At 45.6% G+C, this 27,514-nt stretch overlaps 1 protein-coding gene across 1 annotated transcript in view; it reads right to left on the reverse strand.

The window, feature by feature from the left end:
* The window catches only part of SERPINB5 (serpin family B member 5), a 117,149-nt gene that overhangs the window by 37,330 nt on the left and 52,305 nt on the right, over positions 1 to 27,514 (reverse strand). Inside the window, exons 3-4 of the mRNA XM_069730781.1 lie at positions 24,400 to 24,537; positions 11,647 to 11,764 (exon numbers count right to left, since the gene is read on the reverse strand). Of these exons, the coding sequence (XP_069586882.1) occupies positions 11,647 to 11,764; positions 24,400 to 24,537 (256 nt within the window). The remainder of the gene's footprint in view (positions 1 to 11,646; positions 11,765 to 24,399; positions 24,538 to 27,514) is intronic.

Genomic DNA, 27,514 nt, shown 5'->3' on the forward strand with positions numbered 1-27,514 from the left:
CCCACCCCCCCAGGTGTTTCTATGTATAACAGCCACCTAGTACAGCAGTACTGCTGCATTTGTACAAGGTGGCTGATTTTTTCTCCTTGCCCACGTTGAATTAAACACGTACAAAATGTGTCTCATTACAGACCATTACAATGTCCCTGAGGTGTGACTTTCCTTTTTAATGACACGCAGCACCCCCCTTGGTAGCGCTGCCCGTCTTCTGACATCATTGGTTGGCTGCCTGTGCCTGTGCGTCTGCCCTGCCCGACACAACCCCCCTCGTTGTCTCATATATTTTGGCTGCGAGGGTGTGATTGATGGGCATGTGCAGTGCATATGTTCGCCTGTCTTCACTCCCCTCCTTCCGCCTTCTTCAGACTGGGTGGCCTCATGGCCACGGCATGCGATAAGGGATCAGATGAGGCCGCCCAGTCTGAAGCAGGTGTAAGGACATGTGTGAGCGGCAAACATATTTACTGCACAAGGCCACGAATCCCAGCCACGCAGTGTGAATTTTTGAAAACACACTGTGGGTCTGGGATTCATGTCCATCGCTAACCGCAACGGCCAACATTAAATGAGGTCAGAAGACAGGCAGCGCTCACAGCGCATGGCCAAGGGATAACAAGAGCGCAGACTCCTGTACAGCAAACAACAACGATCATGAAGCTGCGCCCATGCACCAAGGTGTTATTTTGGACACCTGTGCTGCGTCTCCTTAAAAAGACAAGTCACGCCTCCACTACTGTTTGACAGTATAATGGGCTAAATAGTGTACGTGTTTTATTCAGCGTGTGCAAGGAGCAAAATTAATAGAGCAACCTTTTACTTGTGCAGCATTAATGCTGCACAAGGTGTGGCTCTTGTACCTTGCAACACCTGAGGGGGGGTTAAAGGTAACTTTTGAAATTGGTTCAACTAGGCTTCGGCCTACACTCTGCTCCTCTCCTCCTCCTGCTGACCCGGGGCTCTAACACCGCTAGTTTTTGCCCGGAAGTGCTAGCTGCACAGAGAAAAACAGCAGCCAATGTGTTAGTGGGGTTCAGCACCGCCAGCTGTTCCCCTGCTGTGTAGCCGGCATCGTGTTCAGCACAAGCCACGCTGGCACAACAGACCAAAAGCTGCCACCACTGTAGGCTTCGGCCTACACTCTTCTCTCCTCCTCCTGCTGCCCCTGGGCTATAACACCGCCACTTGTAGCCTGGAAGTGCTAGCTGCACAGAGAAAAACACCCGCCAATGTGTTAGTTGGGTTCAGCACCGCCAGCTGTTCCCCTGCTGTGTAGCCGGCATCGTGTCCAGCACAAGCCACGCTGGCACAACAGACCAAAAGCTGCCACCAGTGCAGGCCTCGGCCTACACTTTGCTCCTCTCCTCCTCCTGCTGACCCTGGGCTCTAACACCGCCAGTTTTTGCCCGGACGTGCTAGCTGCACAGAGAAAAACACCAGTCAATGTGTCAGTGGGGTTCAGCACCGCCAGCTGTTCCCCTGCTGTGTAGCCGGCAACGTGACCTGCAAACGCCACGCAGGCACATGAACTGAAATTGAAGGAAGCCTGCCCCCCACCCCCAGGTGTTTCTATGTATAACAGCCACCTTGTACAGCAGTACTGCTGCATTTGTACAAGGTGGCTGACTTTTTCCCCTTGCCCACGTGGAACTCAACACGTACAAAATGTGTCTCATTAGAGACCATTACAATGTCCCTGAGGTGTGACTTTCCTTTTTAATGACACGCAGCACCCCCCTTGGTAGCGCTGCCCATCTTCTGACATCATTGGTTGGCTGCCTGTGCCTGTGCGTCCGCCCTGCCCGACACAACCCCCCTCGTTGTCTCATCTATTTTGACTGCGAGGGTGTGATTGATGGGCATGTGCAGTGCATATCTTCGCCTGTCTTCACTCCCCTCCTTCCGCCTTCTTCAGACTGTGCGGCCTCATGGCCGTGGCAGGCGATAAGGGATCAGATGAGGCCGCCCAGTCTGAAGCAGGTGTAAGGACATGTGTGAGCGACGAACATATTTACTGCACAAGGCCACGAATCCCAGCACCGCAGTGTGACTTTATGAAAAGGCACTGTGGGTCTGGGATTTATGGCCATCGTTAACCGCACCGGCCAACATGAAATGAGGTCATAAGACGGGCTGCGCTAACAGGGTATTGCCAAGGGATAACACAAGAGCGCAGACTACTGTACTGCAAATAACAACGCTCAGGAATCTGCGACCAGCACCTCGGTGTAAATTTTGACACCTGTGCTGCGTCTTCTTAAAAAGACAAGTCACGCCTCCAGTACTGTTTGACAGTATAATAGGCTAAATAGTGTACGTGTTTTATTCAGCGTGTGCAAGGAGCAAAATTAATAGAGCAACCTTTTACTTGTGCAGCATTAATGCTGCACAAGGTGTGGCTCTTGTACCTTGCAACACCTGAGGGGGGGTTAAAGGTTACCTTTGAAATTGGTTCACCTAGGCTTCGGCCTACACTCTGCTCCTCTCCTCCTCCTGCTGACCCTGGGCTCTAACACCGCTAGTTTTTGCCCGGAAGTGCTAGCTGCACAGAGAAAAACACCAGCCAATGTGTTAGTGGGGTTCAGCACCGCCAGCTGTTCCCCTGCTGTGTAGCCGGCATCGTGTCCAGCACAAGCCACGCTGGCACAACAGACCAAAAGCTGCCACCAGTGTAGGCTTCGGCCTACACTCTGCTCCTCTCCTCCTCCTGCTGACCCTGGGCTCAAACACCGCTAGTTTTTGCCCGTAAGTGCTAGCTGCACAGAGAAAAACACCAGCCAATGTGTTAGTGGGGTTCAGCACCGCCAGCTGTTCCCCTGCTGTGTAGCCGGCAACGTGACCTGCAAACGCCAAGCAGGCACATGAACTGAAATTGAAGGAAGCCTGCCCCCCACCCCCAGGTGTTTCTATGTATAACAGCCACCTTGTACAGCAGTACTGCTGCATTTGTACAAGGTGGCTGACTTTTTCTCCTTGCCCACGTGGAACTCAACACGTACAAAATGTGTCTCATTGAGACCATTCCACTGTCCCTGAGGTGTGACTTTCCTTTCTAATGATGCGCAGCACACCCCTTGGTAGCGCTTCCCGTCTTTTGACATCATTGGTTAGCTGGCTGCGCCTGTGCGTCCGCCCTGCTCGAAACAACGCTCCTCGCTTTCTTATTTATTTTGTCAGCGAGGGTGTGGTTATTGGGCATGAGCAGTGCATATCTTCGCCTGTCTTCACTCCCCTCCTTCCGCCTTCTTCAGACTGTGAACCTCATGGCCGCGGCATGCGCCCAGTCTGAAGCAGGTGTAAGGACGTGTGTGAGCGGCGAAAATATTTACTGCTCAAGGCCACGAATCCCAGCACCGCAGTGTGACTGTAAGGATTTGGACTGTACATCTGTTCCTGTCTGCTGTTGCCCTCAGTTCGGTTACTTTTGCCCTTACCTAAGATGGAGTCACTGGCCTCACGGGGGCCATCTTGCTTCCTGTCAGACTTTCCTTGTTCCTGTCTGTGGTGTATATAAGGGAGCTCTGTATATTACTCATTGCTTGAGTATCTTGTTTCTGGACTTGTGATCAAGCTGGAAGAACTGCTATCTTGCTGGTTTCTTCATTACCTTGGGATACCCCATCTGTCTCCGGATCTACATCTCTTCATCATAAGACTTGTTTCCCTGGATCTGCTCTGCACTCATCTCTGCTGCTGGACTGTTCCCTGCTAGGAGGCTGGCCTGGTCTCCAGGTCTCTGGATCTCACATACTTGGACTTCCACGGTCTGTACACGTGCTTACTGCTTATCCAGCTCTGTCTGCTACTAACTTGCTGTGTCATAGCTGTTTACCTGCATACCATCATAAATATTATTGAACTCTTAACCTGTTGTCTCTCGGCCTCTTTTCTGACCCATGATACTGATCTCCACTGCACTTAGCAGTAAGTTTATAACAGAATACTCAAGCCCAAAAAAATGGAGATCTCTGGGTCAGATTCTATGGAGGTGCGAATGAAAAAACTTTGCTCTTTTGTCTCTGGACTTCATGGGGAGCTGCAGGCTATAAAAACAAAACTGGGGACATTAGAATCGCAAACTAATCATAATGCGAATGTGGCCGATACGTCTATTCAGGCCTTAGCATCTCGACTTTCAAATGTGGAGACTACAGCTGCAAACATGGTATCTGCTCCAATCCCGGCTCCTGGTCCGGCTTTTCCTAAACTCCCACCATTCAGGTTTGGTGGTGAAAGAGAGAAATTTTGGGGGTTTTTGAATCAATGTCAGCTGTATTTCTCTGCACGTGCGGCCCAGTTTGCAACTGATCGGGATAAAGTGTTGACTATAATTATGTTGCTAACAAACAAAGCGTTAGCCTGGGCTAATCCTCTGATTGAGACTAATGATGTGTGCTTGAATTCCCTGAAAGACTTTACTGCAGCAATGTGTCAAATGTTTGATGACCCTAATCGGAGTATCACAGCTAAAACTGCATTACTGACACTACGTCAGGGGAAGCGTCCTGTTGTGGAATACGCAATGGAGTTTCGGAAATGGGTGCTGGATACTACTTGGTGCGATTCAGCGAAATATGCAGTGTTCAGGAGAGGTTTATCTGCTTCCATCAAAGATGAACTAGCTCGAGGTGAATCACCTACTAATTTGGCTGACTTTATACATCATTGTATTCGGATTGATATTCGTCTCACCGAACGTCGTCAAGAAAAATGGGCTGATGCTAATCGTAATAACTTTATGCCTTTTCCATCCCCCACCAAGGAGGCGCTGACTAAGACTTTATCTCAGACAGAGCTGCAACCTATGCAGGTTGACGCAGTACGGAGGAAACCCATCGATGCACGTAAGGAATATCGTTTCAAGGAGAATCTATGTTTTTACTGCGGTAAATCGGGTCACTATATTTCAGAGTGCCCTGGGAAAAATCGCAAGTCCGCAGCTGCAGTAACTGGACTTGACTTTTCGGATGTATCTTCAGTGTGTTCTCTTCCGCACAGACAGGAAATATCCGCTGATAACTTTGATTTTCCTGATGATTCATCATTAACATCATCACCTGTGGACATAGCCTTACTTTCCATAAGTTCTACCACGGCGAGGAGGGATTCGCTCTGCTGCGTTTCCATCAAAATTTGGGTGTGTTCCTGCTGGATCACCTGCTCCGCCATGATAGACTCTGGAGCTTGCAGCAATCTCATGGATATCTCCTTTGCTGAAAAACATGGCATACGCTCACGAAAAAGAGACTCTCCGGTGTTTATGGAGACCGTGGACGGGTCTCCACTAATATCTGGGCCTGTGAAACTCGAAACAGTCCCATTAAAGATCCGTATGGGCGCGGATCATTCTGAAAATATGTCCTTTTTGTTGATTTCTTCTCCTAATTTTCCTATTATTTTAGGTTTGCCCTGGTTGCGGCTGCGAAATCCGACTATCAATTGGACAACGAAGGAATTACAGTTTCCAAATGAATCAGCGTTGTCCGGAGAGCTGGCTCCAGTGAAGACAGCAGTCACGGTCGACTCGACATTGCCGGTAGAGTATCGGGACTTCAGTGATGTGTGTGACAAAAAAAATGCGGATAAATTACCGCCACATCGGCCATATGACTGTCCCGTGGAATTATTGCCTGGTGCCGCGATTTCTTTCGGGAGTATTTATCCATTGTCTGGGCCAGAATTAAAAGCTCTCAAGGAGTACATAGATGAAAACCTAGCTAAGGGGTTTATACGACCATCTTCCTCCCCAGCAGGTGCTCCAATCTTCTTTGTCAAAAAAAAAGATGGCTCACTCCGACCATGCATTGACTACCGGGAGCTCAACAAAGTCACAATCAGGAACTCTTATCCACTCCCGCTAATTCCCGAATTACTTGAGAGTGCGACACGCCAAAATCTTCACAAAATTGGATCTTCGTGGAGCGTACAATTTAGTACGGATTCGTCCTGGCGATGAGTGGAAAACGGCTTTTCGGTCACGTTATGGACATTTCGAGTACCTCGTTATGTCTTTCGGTCTCCGTAACGCACCAGCTACATTCCAGCACTTGGCGAATGATGTTTTCCGGGATATACTCAATATTTTTGTTGTGATTTATTTGGATGACATCTTGATTTTTTCCAGCAACATCGAGGACCATCAGCGACACGTGAAAATAGTTTTGGATCGTCTACGGCAGAATCATTTATTCATCAAACTGGAGAAATGTGAGTTTCACAAAACAGAAATTCAATTCTTGGGATATGTTATTTCTCCCCAGGGTCTCAGCATGGACGCAAGCAAGACACAAGCCATTCAGGACTGGCCGACTCCCAAGTCAGTAAAGGAAGTACAGCGATTCATCGGATTCGCCAATTTTTACAGACGCTTTATTAAAAAATTTTCAGCGATCGTTGCACCCATCACTCAGTTAACCCAGAAGAAGACGCCATTTGTCTGGTCTCCCCAAGCTCAAACAGCATTTTCTACATTGAAATCTAAATTTACGACAGCTCCCATTCTTATCCACCCTGATCCAGACAAAGCCTTCATAGTGGAAGTGGATGCCTCGGACTGTGCTGTAGGGGCCATACTCTCACAAAGAACAGGTGAGAAAGATCTCTTGCATCCATGTGCCTTTCTCTCGCAAAAATTGTCACCCGCAGAAAGGAATTACGACGTTGGCAACAAGGAACTGTAAGCCATCATAACCGCATTTAAGGAATGGAGACATCTGTTACAAGGAGCATCCCAACAGATTGTTATACTCACAGATCATCGGAATCTCGAATTTATGAGGTCGGCAAGATGTCTGAAACCTAGACAGGCTCGATGGAATCTTTTTCTTAATCAATTTGATTTTGTCATTTCCTATAGGCCGGGCTCTCGTAATAAGAAGGCTGATGCACTATCCAGGATTCATTCAGATGAAGCAACTTCGGCTTCGTCTTCAAAGACCATTCTATCTGAGAAAAACTTTGTAAGCGTCTTGCATAATCAGGATCTTCTAACTGAGATTAAGGAGGCTTATGCTGCGGATGCACTTTTGAGTCAACCACCCACTCGGGTAAATCTGACTTTCAAGAATGGACTTTGGTTTCAAGGACAGCGTCGGTATATCCCAGAAACAGTAAAACTGAGTGTGTTGAAATTAATGCATGACTCCAAGTTTGCCGGTCATAGGGGAGTTCAGAAGACTCAGGAATTTCTGTCTCGTTTTTTCTGGTGGCCGACTTTTCGGAAAGATGTTCTTCGGTACGTGTCATCGTGTGAGGTATGTGCCAGGTCAAAAGTCCCTCGTTCCTCACCTACAGGACTGTTGCAACCTCTGCCTGTTCCATCTCGTCCCTGGGGGTCAATTTCAATGGATTTTATTGTGGAGTTGCCTTTGTCACAGGGAAAAACCACGATTCTTGTAGTAGTTGACCGGTTGACTAAAGCTGCTCATTTTATTCCCTGTGCTGGTGTCCCAACAGCTAAGCAAACAGCGGATCTTGTTGTGCAAAATGTTTTTCGTTTACACGGAGCTCCGGATGAAGTCATATCTGATCGTGGAGTTCAATTCACCTCACGGTTCTGGCAAAGCTTCTGTGCTGCTCTGGACATCAAAGTAAAATTATCATCTGCTTTTCATCCACAGTCTAACGGCCAAACAGAGCGAACCAATCAAACCTTGGAGCAGTATCTGCGTTGCTACGTGTGTCATCTACAAGACGATTGGGTGAGTCTACTGCCGTTGGCTGAGTTCACGTATAACAACTCTCAGAATGCTTCCAACAAATTATCTCCGTTCTTTGCTAACAAGGGATATCATCCCAGTATTCTCCCTCGACTCCCCATAGACATGTCTGTGCCTGCGGTTGCTGACCGCATTGCATCTTTACAGCAAAATTTGGACGTTTTAAAAAACACCTTAGTTTCAGCACAGGAAAGATTCAAGAAGGCAGCAGACAGATTCCGTAAGCCAGCACCAACGTACAAGGTAGGAGACATGGTCTGGCTCTCAACAAAAAACTTAAAACTCAGAATTCCAACTTCCAAGCTGGGGCAAAAATATGTTGGCCCATATAAGATCAGCGGTATTGTGAGTCCTGTAGCCTGTCGACTCAAGTTGCCTAACTCTTTAAAAATTCATCCTGTTTTCCACGTTTCCCTGCTTAAACCAGCAGTGCCTAATTCTTTTCCCGGACGCACCTCTGCTCCTCCTGATCCAGTCCTCATTGATGGGCAAGAACAATTCGTCGTGGAGAAAATCTTGGATTCACGGATTCATAGGGGACGTCTTCAGTATCTGGTGAAATGGCAGGGATACTCTGAAGAAAATTCCTGGGAACCTCTGGAGAACATCCATGCTCCCCATCTGATCAGACTGTTTCACAGCAGATACCCCAATAAGCCAGACTTAAGATCGTCCAGAGGACGTCTTTTAAGAAGGGAGTAATGTAAGGATTTGGACTGTACATCTGTTCCTGTCTGCTGTTGCCCTCAGTTTGGTTACTTTTGCCCTTACCTAAGATGGAGTCACTGGCCTCACAGGGGCCATCTTGCTTCCTGTCAGACTTTCCTTGTTCCTGTCTGTGGTGTATATAAGGGAGCTCTGTATATTACTCATTGCTTGAGTATCTTGTTCCTGGACTTGTGATCAAGCTGGAAGAACTGCTATCTTGCTGGTTTCTTCATTACCTTGGGATACCCCATCTGTCTCCGGATCTACATCTCTTCATCATAAGACTTGTTTCCCTGGATCTGCTCTGCACTCATCTCTGCTGCTGGACTGTTCCCTGCTAGGAGGCTGGCCTGGTCTCCAGGTCTCTGGATCTCACATACTTGGACTTCCACGGTCTGTACACGTGCTTACTGCTTATCCAGCTCTGTCTGCTACTAACTTGCTGTGTCATAGCTGTTTACCTGCATACCATCATAAATATTATTGAACTCTTAACCTGTTGTCTCTCGGCCTCTTTTCTGACCCATGATACTGATCTCCACTGCACTTAGCACTAAGTTTATAACAGTGACTTTATGAAAAGGCACTGTGGGTCTTGGATTTATGGCCATCCTTAACCGCACCGGCCAACATGAAATGAGGTCATAAGACGGGCAGCGCTAACAGGGCATTGCCAAGGGATAACACAAGAGTGCAGACTCCTGTACAGCAAATAACAACGCTCAGGAAGCTTCGCCAAGCACCAAGGCGTTATTTGGGACACCTGTGCTGCGTCTCCTTAAAAAGACAAGTCACGCCTCCACTACAGTTTGACTGTAGAATGGGCTAAATTGTGTACGTCTTTCATTCAGCGTGTGCAAGTAGACAAATTAATAGAGCAACCATTGACTTGTGCAGCATTAATACTGCACAAGGTGTGTCTCTTGTACTTTGTAACACCTGAGGGGGGGTTAAAGGTTTCCTTTGAAATTGGTTCAAATAGGCTTCGGCCTACACTCTGCTCCTCTCCTCCTCTTGCTGCCCCTGGGCTCTAACACCGCTAGTTTTTGCCCAGAAGTGCTAGCTGCACAGAGAAAAACACCCGCCATTGTGTCAGTGGGGTTCAGCAACGCCAGCTGTTCCCCCACTGTGTAGCCGGCAAAGTGTCCTGCAAACGCAACGCAGACACAAAGCTGCCTCCAGTGCAGGCTTCGGCCTACACTCTGCTCCCCCTGCTTACCCTTTGCTCCAACACCGCTAGTTGGGGCTCTAGGAAGACAATCTTGAATAGGCAACGCATCCGGGTTCCAGCACCGCCAGCTGGTTCCCGGCAGTGTTTTTGTCACGGGTACTCCCTCCTGCCCAGCCTGGTTCCAGCACCATCAGCTGTTTCCGGGTAGTGTCAAGCTCACTGAGACGCCTATGATTGCCCCGTCGTGTTGTGGTCGGGTTAGCCAACTCCAGGGTGCCTCCAGTTTAGGAGCTTCCTATGTGGGCAGCGTGAATTGGTAGTCAAGGCTGGTTCTGTAGTGCCAGTAGGCCAAGCTCCCCCTGTAGGACTGTTGGGGTTCGGTAACTGCGGCTGCCTCGCGGCCTAGCTGTTCTCTCCTCTCCTGTGGACCTTCGGGTCCACCACCTGGTTCCAGCACCGTCAGCTGGTTCTCGGCAGTGACTTTTGCTCTTGTACCTTCTGCTCCCCATCCTGGTTCCAGTACCGTCAGCTGGTTCCGGGCAGAGCCTTTGGCTTAGGTGCCTCCTTCTGGGTATCCAAGTTCCACCAACGTCAGGTGGTCCTTGGTAGTGCTTTCAGGCACGGGTACCTCCTGCTTAGTAACCGGGTTCCAGTAACGTCAGCTGGTCCTCGGTAGTTCCATTGGCTCTTGGACCTTCGGCTACCCATCCGAGTTCCAGTTCCATCAGCTGGTTCTTGGCATTTTCTCAGCCTTCTTGTACCTTCTGCTACATTTCCAAGTTGAAGACCCTAAAGTCGACGACCCGGAAGACCACCCCGACGACGACGGAGTAGACAACCCTGGAGACGACGACCCTGGAGACGACGACATGGAAGACCGAGAAGCAGAAGAACAAGAGGCTGCAGAACAAAGAGCAGAAGAACATTAAGCATAACACTTAATATCAGAGCAAAAGATATTATCTAAATTATATGCAGAAGAAGACTAAGCAGTGTATGGGGGTGAGTCCGTTCCTCCTCGTCGTGCCCCTGGATAAAGCCTGATGCTGCAGGCCAAACTGAACGCGGACAAATGTAACTTTTGTGACTGGCAGAACGGAAGGTGTAATCTTCAAACTTTTATAGATAACAACTACGGGAATGCCTGTCACAAATGAGAATATGATGAAGAAGTAGAATAGGAAGAATAATAATAGTTGAATAAAATGAATATGAAGAATGTAATAACAAAAAAAATAGGTAGACGATGAAGAAGAAGATGAATAAGGTGAAGAAGAAGTTGATGTCAAAGATGCTGATGATGATGAAGATGAAAGTGTGGGAAAAGTTAAAAAAAAAGAAGAGGAAGGGCGTGGAATAGTGAAACATCAATATCTGACAAAATAAAAAAAATATTTACATAGTCAATATCTTTGTCACTCCGAACGTCTTTAAAAAAAAAAACAAAAAACATGCTATTCTATTTGATTGGGCTAAACCTCTATGACTTTAATGTCTCCGCCACCTCCCCAAATACATCCTGCATAATTCTTAGTTTTCCTTCATGTAGAATGAACCTACAAGGAAAGAAAGGGTTTATTTTAATTCCGATATTTTGGTCCCATTTACTTGCATTGGGATCGGGTATCGGTATCGGCGATATCCGATATTTTTTGAATATCGGCCGATCCAATCCGATACCGATACTTTCCGATATCGGAAGGTATCGCTCAACACTAATAATGAGATTATTTTGCTGACCATGTCTCAGTCTGCTCAATATAACTGAAAAATATCCTTTAAATAATAACCTGACTTGATTCAAATATCCTTTTCTGACACTTTACTCTTAATGTGTCCTTCCAGAACTGCTTTTTTACTTTGCACCAGGATGTGTTCAGTATCAATTTGTCCTTAGACCACTTAGCACAATACAGTGACACACATTTTCTTTTTGGCATAGATCTGAATTTTAGTTTTACTGAATGGAGAGTCAGGACAAAAAATGTGCAGCAAAGAATGAGGTGATAAAAAAACAACTCATTAATGTCAATATGAAAAGAGGAAACGTACCAGCAGTGAGGTCTTTTACAGAGGTATTTATCTGATTTCTGGCTTCTTCTGCTCGACTTTTAATGTCAATTATTTCTAGTTCGGATGGATATGGTTTCTTTGTCGAATTTATAAATTCCTAGGGAAGAAAACAATATTTCTGTAATATTTAATCTTTTTATGATACATTTAAAATCTTGACACACAACTCTACAAATTTTAAAGGGCTTATTGATGACAGAGGAAAGGGTATTTTCTTAGATTGGAGAGCACAATAAAGAGGTTTTCAAATGAATGGTCATTCTGTATAATAAATCATCCCCATCAGATTAGTGGTGGTTCCAATACGGTCACTCGATGAAATATTAAGGACCACTACCCATAGATGTTTCCCTTTTGTTGTTTATGTAATAGAGTACAGGTGTGAGTATGTCGCCACAGAACAAACAGACCAACTGTTGAGGGGGATTTATTAACAGGAGTAAGATTCTCCTTGCAGGGAGAAAACTGGGTTAGTAGAGATAAAGCCAACAGAATAACAATACACAACAAGCTAACTGAAGCTATGAACCAGTTAAGCGGATTAGAAATGGTTAACGAGTGTTCTTGTAACTTATCACTCCAGGGAGGTCCTGACTGGAGGGTCCTGAAGATCCTGAAGTCTCTCCTTTGTCTCCTGGGAACTGGAGACTCCGGGGTTAAATCTTTACAGTCTTTTCTCAGAGTGATATATAAGAAAAAACCTCGCACTCAATTTATATATAGGCGGTTTATTATTCATTTACAAAAACGTTTCGGTCACCAATTTGACCTTCATCAGTTACGTATTGTAGATGGTGGTGGGGAAAATGTGCCAGAATAGGCAAGTCGTGATAAGCTTCCTTTGTTTGTAGGAAGAAGTGTGGTATGGGTAATGGTTAGTTCAGCTGAAATAACCATTACCCATACCACACTTCTTCCTACAAACAAAGGAAGCTTATCACAACCTTTTTTGCGAGCCGTATCACTGCAGTTTTCAAGGTCTGCCGCAATAACGGACAGCAATGGACTTGCGGATCGCCGTTTTTCAGGATTCCAATACTATGGAAATAGTACTGGAAAAAATGGCGTTCCGCAGAACTGGAAGTCATGGTGCACCACAAAAACAAGCTTCCGTTGTTTTTGTGGCCCCATTGTTTTTCAATGGGGGGCCGTGTCCATAAGCCGGGAAAAAGATCGAGCAGGGTCGATCTCTTTTTACTGCAGTAAATACGGCCCTCATGGCCATACGGCACCCGGCGCACCTTGAAATTATTGCTGCCAGTTTTCGCAGCCCCATAGAAATATATTGGGGCCGCAAAAACGGTCCGCAAACCTACGGCAAGTGTAAAAGCAGCCTTAGGCCACATTCAGACATGGCAGATCACTGTCAGATTATGACCCCGACTCATTATTTGTCAAGTCATTTTTCTATCTTGTATGTTTTTTATACTAGTAAATTTTGTGCAAAATTCTTTAAAATAGAGGAACAATGTTTGATGAATTGGTGCAGATTCAAAGATGCTTTTTTTTTTTTTTTTGCTTTATTGTGCCGTTTTAGAGTAAAAAAGTCACACGATCCCTTCAATAAACTATAAGAAGTTGCAAGTTAGTCTCCAACTGTGCAAAAAAAAAGATAGGTTTTGTATTCCAGTGATGCACTAAAGTACAATTGTGATAAAAATGACTATATTTTGAAAATGATCAGTGAATTAGGCTAATGTATCCAGATAATATGAACTATTCCATAATGACAAAACCAAGGAAACTTAAAAAAGGGCTCACTCACACTAGTGTATAAATCAAACAAGTGCAATCCAAAAAAAATATATATTTGATTGCACTTAGACCAATGCTATGCAAATCTGCTTATTTTTATCTCAGTTGTATTAGGCATAGCAAAAAAATTGTGGATCTGCACGGCCTCATTGAATAACTATGGTCAAAGGGCAATACGATTTTTATCAAATTACACAATTTTATGCTCGTGTGAGCGAACCCTTAGAACCATTTTTACTCTGAAAAAGAAGATGCAAGAGCCAAGATGAATCTGCTCCTATGTTTCAATTTTTTTTCATTTACTTGATAAGGGCTGGCTCCCACTTGCAATTAAATCGGACAAATGCAGTCTGATTGGAAATCGGATTGCATTTGTACTAATTTAGTCCTCTGCTTCTGTTCTCAATAACGTCTTTTTTTTTCTGCTCCAATCGGATCGCGATAGGACAGAAAAAAAAAAGCGCAGACTTATACGGGTGCATGCGATCTGAATTTGGCATGCAGTCGCATCATGTTGTGTTTTTTTCCGCTCCTATCGGAGAAAAAAAAAACGCCTTTGAGAACAGAAGCAGAGGACTAAATTGGTACAAATGCAATCCAATTTTTAATCACAAGTGGGAGGGAGCCCTTAGACGGAAAATGCATTCTCTTTTCTTAAAATAATGCCTCAAATTTATGTTACACAGCAGATATTTTAAAAAAATCTTTGGCTGTTTTTTTTAAGCCACTAGATGGTGTCTCCAGCACAGATAAATAGGAGCCGTAACAGCTGAATAAAGAATAACTCCATGGTGGCAACAGGAAACAACGGTTTAAAAATATGTTAGCAGTGCTCTGAAAAGAAATAAAATAATATTGACAAATCGCGTATGTTCAGAAAATGTTAGAAAGGGCCACCACATAATAAGATCCGTAAGAAAAATAGTGGCAAATATCTATACTAAATCCTAAAATCACAATGCAAATACCAATAAATAATGGTGTAGTGTGAGGAGTCCAATATATTAAAAATATAAATGCTTAAAGTGGTTAATCGTGATGGGGTGGAATATTTGCTATGTGGCTAAGAACTTACAGGCAGGTATTTGCTAACTACTTGCTTGTTCTGCCCTGCGATGATCTGACCTAGCTTAGAGAGGCCACAGACCACCCCTGCTGGCAGGTCTGCTGCTTCCGGTAACATCGCATTGTCAGAGCAACTTCTTCTTGTCACGACACAGCTGTCGGGTGACCCTGGACTAGGGGCTCCTTCCCTGTCCTTAACACTAGGGGGCGCTCTAACTCGCCCTATTACTCAAGGAAACTTATGAAGGTGAAGATGCCGGGGTCTCCACCCTTGCCTTATCTTCTGAGTCAGCTATCCAGCTGTTCTCTTCCCCCACCCAGGGGAAGAGAACACAAACAAGGGTTAACAGAAAACTACAGGCATACAAAATATTCAGTCACTTATAACAGAGGAATGCACCAGGGAGTGGAGGCTGGGGAATAAACCAAAATAGAGAAGGATACGGAATTACCACACATACAAACTACAGCTAACTCCTCCAACACTCCTTTGCATATGAAAACCTCTCCCTCCTGAAGCCATGCAAGGAATGCTAGCTCTGACAAGGATTTGCATCAAAACCCATATTATAGAGGGGAAAGAAGTGGCTAAATGAGCTCAGAGGTTTCCAACATGGCCAATTAACCACTGTTCTGCCAGAAGGAATAAACACCATTAAAATGAAGCAGAAGTGCTCCTTCTCAGTGCCAGAGTAGGAGCAATCAAACATTGCAGTCTTCTGGCTCCACACTGATCTGGTAACCCTGTGACACTTCTCTTCCACTCCGCTTTGTTGATGAAGCGTCACTGCCAATATCATGCTAATTCACAGGTGGCTCCCCACTGCCTAACTACAGGAAGCCAGCTGTCATTCGGCATGACATCGGCAGTGATGTCTGCCAATAGAGCAGACCTGTTATGGACTGACTTGGTTTGGAGTAGTGATATTGCAACCACTAGGGGCAGCACCTGCAGGTATCAAAGTCAGGGAAGCCAGAGGTCGATATCAAGAGCAGCAATGTCGTTTGAAGAAGCAGCAGGAGTAAGGAAGCTTGACTAGAGGCTGGAAGCTCAATAATCACATAAGGAAAGAGAGCAAGGCTAGGTTTAAACACAGTGTGCAATCAGGATGAGCCAATCAGGAACTTAGGGTGGTGATCAACAGGAACTCGGGGTGGAGACCTGTTGTGAATTCTGTTGTCGAACTCCCTCCTGTGGTCGTGAATGGTACTTCGGCGACTTCTGTCTATGGGCTCCCTCTGGTGGCTGTGAGTGAAGCTGCTGCTTCTGAGGTTCCTTACACAGGTGACGTGGTTTATCCTTTGGTTGACTGCTCTATTTAAATCCTCTCAGATCGTTACTCCATGCCAGCTGTCAATGTTTTAGCATTGGCTCAGTTTGCTCCTGGATCTCTCTGGTGACCTGCCTTCTCCTGCAGAAGCTAAGTTCCTGATAGTCATTATTTGTTCATTGTTTTCTTGTCCAGCTGGTTTTCATGATTTTGTCTTGCTAGCTGGAAGCTCTGGGATGCAGAGTGGTCCCTCCGCACCATGAGTCGGTGCGGAGGTCTTTTTTGCACACTCTGCGTGGTCTTTTGTAGGTTTTTGTGCTGACCGCAAAGTTACCTTTCCTATCCTCTGTCTATTTAGTAAGTCTGGCCTCCCTTTGCTGAAACCTGTTTCATTTCTGCGTTTGTGACTTTCAACTTTACTCACAGTCAATATATGTGGGGGGCTTCCTTTACCTTTGGGGAATTTCTCTGAGGCAAGGTAGGCTTTATTTTCTATCTCTAGGGCTAGATAGTTCTTAGGCTGTGACGAGGCGCCTAGGTCTGGACAGGAGCGCTCCACGGCTATATTTAGTGTGTGTGATAGGATTAGGGCTTGCGGTCAGCAGAGCTCCCACATCCCAGAGCTCGTCCTGTATGAGGTTAACTATCAGGTCATTCCGGGTGCTCCTAACCACCAGGTCATAACAGTACAGCTGTGTTATGGCTGGCAATCAGGCAACACAGCGTGCAGTAATCAGCGCACATACAGAGATCTGGCAATAACCAAAAACAATAGGACGAGCTCTGAGACGTGGAATCTCTGTAGACTGCAGTACCTGATCTATCCTCACACAACTATAAGCAGCAGTGGATTGCGCCTAACAACTACCTATGCAACTCGGCACTGCCTGAGGAGCTGACTAGCCTGAAGATAGAAATACAAGCCTGACTTACCTCAGAGAAATACCCCAAAGGAATAGGCAGCCCCCCACATATAATGACTGTTAGCAAGATGAAAAGACAAACGTAGGAATGAAATAGATTCAGCAAAGTGAGGCCCGATATTCTAGACAGAGCGAGGATAGCAAAGAGAACTATGCAGTCTACAAAAAACCCTAAAACGAAAACCACGCAAAGGGGCAAAAAGACCCACCGTGCCGAACTAACAGCACGGCGGTGCACCCCTCTGCTTCTCAGAGCTTCCAGCAAAAGACAATAGCAAGCTGGACAGAAAAAAACAGAAAACAAACTAGAAGCACTTATCTAGCAGAGCAGCAGGCCCAAGGAAAGATGCAGTAGCTCAGATCCAACACTGGAACATTGACAAGGAGCAAGGAAGACAGACTCAGGTGGAGCTAAATAGCAAGGCAGCCAACGAGCTCACCAAAACACCTGAGGGAGGAAGCCCAGAGACTGCAATACCACTTGTGACCACAGAAGTGAACTCAGCCACAGAATTCACAACACAGCTGGCCCAAAGTATTAATGCATCTCAATAGAGGGATAAGAGAACTTCTGAGACCATTTTTTTTTCTTTGCACTGTGTTTTGTCTTTCTTTTCCCCTAGACCTTTGAGTGGTTCAGGACACAGGTGTAGATATGGACATTCAAGGTCTGTCCTCTTGTATGGATCATCTCTCTGCAAGGGTACAAAACATTCAAGATTTTGTGGTTCAGAATCCTATGTTAGAGCCTAAAATTCCTATTCCTGACTTATTTTCTGGGGATAGATCTAGGTTCTTGAATTTCAAAAATAATTGTAAACTGTTTCTAGCTTTGAAACCCCGCTCCTCTGGTGACCCCGTTCAACAGGTAAAAATCATTATTTCTTTGTTGCGTGGTGACCCTTGCGTGATGTAGATGCGTTTTTTCTGGCGCTTGGATTGCTTTATGATGAACCTAATTCAGTGGATCAGGCAGAGAAAATCTTGCTGGCTTTGTGTCAGGGTCAGGATGATGCGGAGGTGTACTGTCAGAAGTTTAGAAAGTGGTCTGTGCTTACTCAGTGGAATGAATGTGCCCTGGCAGCAATTTTCAGAAAGGGTCTTTCTGAAACCCTTAAGGATGCCATGGTGGGATTTCCCACGCCTGCTGGTCTGAATGAGTCTATGTCTTTGGCCATTCAGATTGATCGGCGCATGTGTGAGCGCAAAGCTGTGCACCATCTGGCGGTATTCTCTGAGCATAGGCCTGAGTCTATGCAGTGTGATAGGACTTTGACCAGAGCTGAACGGCAAGAACACAGACGTCGGAATGGGCTGTGTTTTTACTGTGGTGAATCCACTCATGCTATTTCCGATTGTCCTAAGCGCACTAAGCGGTTCGCTAGATCTGCCATCATTGGTACGGTACAGTCTAAATTTCTTTTGTCCGTTACTCTGATTTGCTCTCTGTCGTCCTATTCTGTAATGGCATTTGTGGATTCAGGCGCTGCCCTGAATTTGATGGACTTGGAGTTTGCCAGGCGCTGTGGTTTTTTTCTTGGAGCCCTTGCAGTATCCTATGCCATTGAGAGGAATTGATGCTACGCCTTTGGCCAAGAATAAGCCTCAGTACTGGACTCAATTGACCATGTGCATGGCTCCTGCACATCAGGAAGATATTCGCTTTTTGGTGTTGCATAATCTGCATGATGTGGTCGTTTTGGGGTTGCCATGGCTACAGGTCCATAATCCAGTGTTGGATTGGAAATATATGTCTGTGTCCAGCTGGGGTTGTCAGGGGGTACATGGTGATGTTCCATTGCTCTCAATTTCACCTTCCACGCCTTCTGAAGTCCCTGAGTTTTTATCAGATTACCGGGATGTATTTGAAGAGCCCAAATCTGGTGCCCTACCTCCTCATAGGGATTGCGACTGTGCTATTGATTTGATTCCTGGTAGTAAGTTTCCTAAGGCCCGTCTGTTTAATTTATCTGTGCCAGAGCACGCCGCTATGCGAAGTTATATAAAGGAATCCTTGGAGAAGGGTCATATTCGCCCGTCGTCATCACCGTTGGGAGCAGGGTTCTTTTTTGTGGCCAAGAAGGATGGTTCTTTGAGACCTTGTATTGATTACCGCCTTCTCAATAAGATCACAGTCAAATTTCAGTATCCTTTGCCGCTGCTGTCTGATTTATTTGCTCGGATTAAGGGGGCTAGTTGGTTCACCAAGATAGGTCTTCGTGGTGCGTATAATCTTGTGCGAATTAAACAGGGTGATGAATGGAAGACGGCATTTAATACGCCCGAGGGCCATTTTAAGTACCTGGTTATGCCATTCGGGCTTTCTAATGCTCCATCTGTGTTTCAGTCCTTTATGCATGACATCTTCCGAGAGTACCTGGATAGATTCATGATTGTATATTTGGATGACATTTTGGTCTTTTCGGATGATTGGGAGTCTCATGTGAAGCAGGTCAGAATGGTGTTCCAGGTCCTTCGTGCGAATTCCTTGTTTGTGAAGGGGTCAAAGTGTCTCTTTGGAGTTCAGAAGGTTTCATTTTTGGGTTACATTTTTTCCCCTTCTACTATCGAGATGGACGCTGTTAAAGTTCAGGCCATTTACGATTGGACTCAGCCGACATCTGTGAAGAGCTTGCAGAAGTTTCTGGGCTTTGCTAATCTTTATCGTTAAGTAAATAAGGCAGCACACTGCAGCGCTAGAACATACAAACTTGAAATACGAAATTTGAACTGCATTGCTGCACTAGAAATATGAAAAATTAGAGCGTTTAGCGCATAAAAATGGCCAATTTTATGTGTACCTGGTAGCCCCTTTACGGCATCTCTCTTATACCAGGTCCTACGCTTGCCTTACCTCGCTGAGAATAAACGTCTCCATCTGAATGGGTACATGTGAAACCTCTTCCTAGACTAAAATTCTCTCTCTCTATGGAAGGTTATTGGACCTGCTGTAATTAAAACACCTGTAGGCTAGGAGGCGGAGTGCACGATCAGAAGGCTAGAGAATACATTTCAAAAACCTGACCTGCACATCCAAACATAAACTCAGTGTGAACAGGTGCTGAACCTAAAGTCGCCAACTCGTATATAGTTCTCTAGCCTTCTGATCATGCACTCCGCCTCCTAGCCTACAGGTGTTTTAATTACAGCAGGTCCAATACCCCTCCATAGAGAGAGAGAATTTTAGTCTAGGAAGAGGTTTCACATGTACCCATTCAGATGGAGACGTTTATTCTCAGCGAAGTAAGGCAAGCGTAGGACCTGGTATAAGAGAGATGCCGTAAAGGGGCTACCAGGTACACATAAAATTGGCCATTTTTATGCGCTAAACGCTCTCATTTTTCATATTTCTAGTGCAGTAATGCAGTTCAAATTTCGTATTTCAAGTTTGTATGTTCTAGCGCTGCAGTGTGCTGCCTTATTTACTTAACTATATACGAGTTGGCGACTCTAGGTTCAGCACCTGTTCACACTGAGTTTATGTTTGGATGTGCAGGTCAGGTTTTTGAAATGTATTGCTAATTTTTATCGTCGCTTCATCGCTAACTTTTCCAGTGTTGCTAAGCCGTTGACTGATTTGACCAAGAAAGGTGCTGATGTGGTCAATTGGTCCTCTGCGGCTGTAGAGGCTTTTCAGGAGTTGAAGCGTCGTTTTGCTTCTGCCCCTGTGTTGTGCCAGCCAGATGTTTAGCTCCCTTTTCAGGTGGAGGTTGATGCTTCTGAAGTTGGAGCTGGGGCTGTTTTGTCGCAAAGAAGTTCTGATGGCTCGGTGATGAAACCCTGTGCCTTCTTTTCTAGAAAATTCTCGCCTGCTGAGCGCTATTATGATGTGGGCAATCGGGAGTTGTTGGCCATGAAGTGGGCATTCGAGGAGTGGCAACATTGGCTTGAAGGAGCTAAACATCGCGTGGTGGTCTTGACGGATCACAAGAATTTAACTTATCTCGAGTCTGCCAAACGGTTGAATCCTAGACAGGCTCGATGGTCGCTCTTTTTCTCCCATTTTGATTTTGTGGTTTCATACCTTCCGGGATCTAAGAATGTGAAGGCTGACGCCCTGTCAAGGAGTTTTGTGCCTGACTCTCCGGGTGTTCCGGAGCCGGCGGGTATTCTTAAAGAAGGGGTAATTTTGTCTGCCATTTCCCCTGATTTGCGGCATGTGCTGCAAAAGTTTCAGGCTGATAGACCTGACCGTTGTCCTACGGAAAAACTGTTTGTCCCTGATAGATGGACTAGTAGAGTTATCTCTGAGATTCATTGTTCAGTATTGGCTGGTCATCCTGGAATCTTTGGTACCAGAGATTTAGTGGCTAGATCCTTTTGGTGGCCTTCTTTGTCACGGGATGTGCATTCTTTTGTGCAGTCCTGTGGGATTTGTGCTCGGGCTAAGCCCTGCTGTTCTCGTGCCAGTGGGTTGCTTTTGCCCTTGCCGATCCCGAAAAGGCCCTGGACGCATATTTCCATGGATTTTATTTCTGATCTCCCTGTTTCTCAAAAGATGTCGGTCATTTGGGTGGTTTGTGATCGCTTCTCTAAGATGGTCCATTTGGTGCCCTTGTCTAAACTGCCTTCCTCCTCTGATTTGGTGCCATTGTTTTTCCAGCATGTGGTTCGTTTGCATGGCATTCCAGAGAACATCGTTTCTGACAGATGTTCCCAGTTTGTTTCGAGGTTTTGGCCGTCCTTTTGCGCTAAGATGGGCATTGATTTGTCTTTTTCTTCGGCTTTCCATCCTCAGACTAATGGCCAAACCGAACGAACTAATCAGACTTTGGAGACATATCTGAGATGTTTCTGCTGATCAGGATGATTGGGTGTCTTTCTTGCCTCTGGCTGAGTTCGCCCTTAATAATCGGGCCAGCTTGGCTACTTTAGTTTCTCCTTTTTTCTGTAATTCTGGTTTCCATTCTCGTTTCTCTTCAGGGCAGGTTGAGCCTTCGGACTGTCCTGGTGTGGATGCGGTGGTGGACAGGTTGCAGCAGATTTGGACTCATGTGGTGGACAATTTGACATTGTCCCAGGAGAAGGCTCAACGTTTCGCTAACCGCCGGCATTGTGTTGGTCTCCGACTTCGTGTTGGGGATTTGGTTTGGTTGTCATCTCGTCACGTTCCTATGAAGGTTTCCTCTCCTAAGTATAAGCCTCGTTTCATTGGACCATATAAGATTTCTGAAGTTCTTAATCCTGTGTCATTTCGTTTGGATCTTCTAGCTTCTTTTGCCATCCATAATGTTTTCCATAGGTCGTTGTTGCGGAGATACGTGGCGCCTATGGTTCCCTCCGTTGATCCTCCTGCCCCGGTGTTGGTCGAGGGGGAGTTGGAGTATGTGGTGGAGAAGATTTTGGATTCTCATGTTTCGAGACGGAAACTCCAGTACCTGGTCAAGTGGAAGGGTTATGGTCAGGAAGATAATTCCTGGGTTTTTGCCTCTGATGTTCATGCTGCCGATCTTGTTCATGCCTTTAATTTGGCTTATCCTGATCGGCCAGGGGGCTCTGGTGAGGGTTTGGTGACCCCTCCTCAAGGGGGGGGGGGGTACTGTTGTGAATTCTGTTGTCGAACTCCCTCCTGTGGTCGTGAATGGTACTTTGGCGACTTCTGTCTATGGGCTCCCTCTGGTGGCTGTGAGTGAAGCTGCTGCTTCTGAGGTTCCTTACACAGGTGTCGTGGTTTATCCTTTGGTTGACTGCTCTATTTAAATCCTCTCAGATCGTTACTCCATGCCAGCTGTCAATGTTTTAGCATTGGTTCAGTTTGCTCCTGGATCTCTCTGGTGACCTGCCTTCTCCTGCAGAAGCTAAGTTCCTGATAGTCATTATTTGTTCATTGTTTTCTTGTCCAGCTGGTTTTTATGATTTTGTCTTGCTAGCTGGAAGCTCTGGGATGCAGAGTGGTCCCTCCGCACCGTGAGTCAGTGCGGAGTTCTTTTTTGCACACTCTGCGTGGTCTTTTGTAGGTTTTTGTGCTGATCGCAAAGTTACCTTTCCTATCCTCTGTCTATTTAGTAAGTCTGGCCTCCCTTTTGCTGAAACCTGTTTCTTTTCTGCGTTTGTGACTTTCAACTTTACTCACAGTCTTAGGCTGTGACGAGGCGCCTAGGTCTGGACAGGAGCGCTCCACGGCTATTTTTAGTGTGTGTAATAGGATTAGGGCTTGCGGTCAGCAGAGCTCCCACATCCCAGAGCTCGTCCTGTATGAGGTTAACTATCAGGTCATTCCGGGTGCTCCTAACCACCAGGTCATAACGGAGACCATCAGCAACAACATAGGTACAAGTATTTGGATAAGCACGGAACTGTCCAGCGAGCTTAATAGCTTAGAGGGAAGAGCTGCCGTCTGGTGCACAGGTCCTGCTGGATTCGAATCTAGACAAGACCGGAAGAGAAAGAGCTACTCTGTTGACATGGAGTCAAAGGAAGCTGAACAATAACAGCCTGAACTGGAAAAGATCATCACAGCACAGAATAGCCAGGTTGTTAGCCTGACAGTAGGTTCTTGGCCTCATAGCAAAAAAAGAACAAAACAAAAAAAGACTATATTTAGGTTTGGGATACCCTGAGACTCATTAAAGCTTTACTAACTGTTTTTCATTATTTAGCTCCAGCTTCAGTGCAAAGCAATGCATTGATTTGTATACACTTGGAAGGACTACAGCTGCCACTTAATAATTAAAGGGACACTCTCGGCACAGATTGTTCAAACCAAGCACAGGCATTCAGTACACCCTTAGAACCCTTAGTGATCCCACCTACTTTTTCCATATATCACTGCCCTAATCTGGCTTTATTAAACCAGAGCTGTCAATCAAAATAGGTGGGTTGCAGAAATAGATGAAAGATAAGTGGGTGGGAAGGTGCACTGAACAGTGTGGCCATGCCAAGGAAACACCAAGTGCCTTTACTTGGTTTGAACAGTCATGCTGACAGACTCCCTTTAAAATAAATCAGTAGTGCTACCAAAATCGTACAAGGTGTCAATGTAGTCCAGCAGAAGATACAGGGCGACATCTGGTGGTCAAATATTAATATTACAAACAAATACAACGTTACAGGATGGGATTTATACCACATGGATATTGCACCAATGCCAATCAAAAGTCCTAGTGAGAGCAAGCTACTGAATAAAGAAAGGTGCAATCCAAAAAGTAAATAACTGGCAAAACGCACATGTGAATAAAAGCAAAATGTGCGCCTGACCCATAAATACCTTCAGATGAAGGCTCTTCTATGACATCTGTCACTCAGCTCACTAACTGGCAGTACTGGACTGACTTGTGCTACCAGATATAAGCACTTCCAGATACACTGAGCTAAACTTGTGCAGCTGACCAGTACTGTATTAAGATTTTCACTCCACAAATTTGATAACAATGACCTATTCGAGGGATAGGTCATCAATTTTTCAGTCACAAATAACACTTTAAAGAGAAGCTTTTGATAACATAATGTTAGGACAAATATGTTTATACAAAAAGGGCCTCTTCGTTTTGGAAAAGCCCTTTTTAATAAATGAAAAGGATCTGCTGGTTGAAGGGCGGCTAATCGGAATTACACAGCATCCATTGAAATCAGCTTACATGTTCCAGCTTGTGTAGCACATCTGTGCTCTGCCTAATAGAGTGGGGGACCCTCATAAGGCAACTGGATAGTGGCTGTTAGAACAAAACCCTTCCCTCTACATTAGTCATATGAACATTTGCATAAACACGTGTACTCACTTTAGTGGCGCTGAAGCAACTGTCCACATAGAGACGCTTGACTATTTTTAAAGAGGATGAAGCACCAATTCTATTAATGTCTGATGTCAGCGTTTGAAATCCAAAGTCATAATCCTTGACATTTTCAAAGTGAAGAACCTGTTAAGAAGAAAAGTAAAATCATTTATTTTTCATATTAATCGATACAAGTAAATGCAGCACAAACATTAATATATGTCTAAAGGGATCCGTTATGTTTGGCATCACCTATTAACTGAGTATCCCTCTTATGCTTCCTCAAGTATTGAATTTTAAATGAATCTTGTATTTTTGACAGCAAGCAATGATCATGGTCCTATATGTATCTAAAGCACCACTCCAACATTTTTTTCAGTGCTGGAGGGGTGCTTTAAATCTAAGCCCACTGCCCCTGGTCATATACTCACCCCGCCCCTCCAATGTCTTCAGTCTTTTTCAGCGCCACTCCTATTCCCCCCTGCTCCATCTTGTGACAGTAGCTTCTGACTGGCTGGAAGTCAGAAGCTGCGTCACATGCACTCAGTACATTTCTATGAACACCAGAACGAGGCCCTCATAGACTTACATTGAAAAGTAACCTCTGCGCAGCTCCGTGAAACACTGGAACTACGAGCAGGTCACTTTTCGTCAGAGTCCGATGAGTGCGACACTGGAAATGGATGAAGTCGGGTCAGGTGAGTATCAGGCAGGGTGCTCGTATTTAAAGCACCACTCCAGCGGTGCTATCAAAATAAATGCTGGAGTGATGCTTTAGGCAAAGTTGCATGCAGAAGCTATAGTGTTTGTTCTGGCATCTAATTGAAACATAAATTCTTCAAAGTGGACAGCACAGAGACGAGTGGGGTATATTTGTCAGTACTGTGTAAATTTAATGCCACCATACACATTTGATGACTGTTGGGTGAACCATCACTTGACAGATTGTTCGGCCGCCAGCCATCCCGCTCAACTCTGCCATTCACAGGAGTGCTTGGTCTGCCGAGATCTCCTGTGTGCTTTAAAAGGAAGCCAACAGCAGACATGTCTGAAGTCATCTTATTTCCAGGAGAACAAAGCAATCGGCAGTAAGAAATCGAACATGCCTGATCAATATCTTTCCCAACAATCAGTTGTATTGGGCCCCCCACATACATTAGGCTAGTGGCCAAATCCATGTATACCTACGGGCTCACCCAACATTAGTCTAAAGTGTATAAAGGCCTTTAGATAGTGTAAACTCTGATGAAACAGTCTAAAAATATGCATCAGATTTATCATATTTGTTTTATGCTGTTTGATAAATTTCATCTTTAAACTGTCTAGTTTCAGTTCCTCTATACTAACAACTTATTAGTTAGCTTACTCTGTGTAAAAACAATTGCATTAAAATGTTGTCACATTTTTGGCACAGTTTTAAGCTATGCCCATTTTTACAATCCACCTCCTATTGACATATCTGCACCCCTGGTAACTATTACTGCCAATTAAGTTTATGCCCTCACTGTACCCCTTTCTGTATTGGGAAAGAATAAGGTGTCAGCATTGTGTTTGAGGGTGGCTGGAAGGTAATGAATGTAAGGATACGTGGCAGGCATTTTTCAGTGCAGCATCTTGAAGATACATTTTATGTAGGCTTTTTGCATGGCAGTGAAAGTGTCAATGATGCACAAACACTGCTTGATATTGAACTCTACAGTTAATTATATACTAGATGGAGTCCGATGCTATCGCATCGGGAGGGCGGTGATGTCACGATGGGGGCAGGCTTTGCAGCGTTGAGAATCTCTCCCCCATGTGCTCACCCACCTATCCACTGTCTCTTTCCCCATGTGCTGACTTCTCCCATCTTTGCTGTCTTCTTTGACCTGTCTGCCCCATGTGCTATCCCCCTTGTCTGCTGGCTCTCTCCTTCCTGTGCTGTGTTCTCCCGTCATGTGCTGTCCCGCATGAGCTCGGTCTCTCTCACCCCTGTGCACTTTCTCTCTCTCCCATCTGCTGTCTTCTCCTCTCATGTCATCTCTTCTTTGACCTGTGTACCCCATGTGCTCTCATACACGGTCAGACACAATTTTTAAAATTAACTTTCATTCGTGGGAAACCAGCTTTAATGTGACTGGCTTCCTCTGCATGTAGACATGTCCTGAATCTGCCACCGGGATCAGCCAAATGATTCATTGAGCCTGTGCGGAATTCACGCAGGTGCAGTAAATCAGACCGCCGCCATCTTTGTGCAGACAGATAGCGGCGGTCACATTAAAACTGCGCATGTGTTCCTCCTGTACAAAGATGGCGGTGGTCTATGAATCATTTGGCTGATCCTGGTGACGGCGTGTTCACAAAGGTGTTCCACAGGTGGTACTGCACACATACCTAATAGGAATATACTCACCCTCGGACGCGCCCTTCTTCTTTCCGGCAGCCTTCCTTCCTAAGAATCAGCGCTTGCAGGACCTTGCGTGACATCGCGGTGACGTTGCGGCTTGTGATTGGTCGCGCGAGCGGTCACATTGGCGGCCGCGCGACCAATCACAAGCCGCGACGTCACCGCGACGTCACCGCAAGGTCCTGCAAGCGCTGATTCGAAGGAAGGAAGGTTCCCGGTTAGTACCAGGGCGCGTCAGAGGGTAAGTATAGCGATATTTTTTATTTTAATTCTTTATTTTACACTTAAATATGGATCCCAGGGCCTGAAGGAGAGTTTCCGCTCCTTCAGACCCTGGGAACCATTGGAAACCCAATGCACTGCATTGGGTTTCGAGTTTCGGCCGACCCCGACCCCGACTTTTTTATAGGATCGGCCGATTTCACTCGACCCGACTTTTGAAAAAGTCGGGTTTCCCGATCCTATAAAAGTAAAGGTCGCTCAACCCTACACAGCACCTTTCCTCCATTATATATACACTGCACAGCACCTTTCCTCCTGTATATATACACTGCACAGCACCTTTACTCCTGTATATATATACACTGTACAGCACCTCTCCCCCTGTATATATACACTGCACAGCACCTCTCCTCCTGTATATATACACTGCACAGCACCACTCCTCCTGTATATATACATTGCACAGTACTGCTCCTGTCCTGTATATATACACTGCACAGTACCACTCCTCTG

Source organism: Ranitomeya imitator, chromosome 6, assembly GCF_032444005.1.
Source record: "Ranitomeya imitator isolate aRanImi1 chromosome 6, aRanImi1.pri, whole genome shotgun sequence".
Taxonomy (NCBI): domain Eukaryota; kingdom Metazoa; phylum Chordata; class Amphibia; order Anura; family Dendrobatidae; genus Ranitomeya; species Ranitomeya imitator.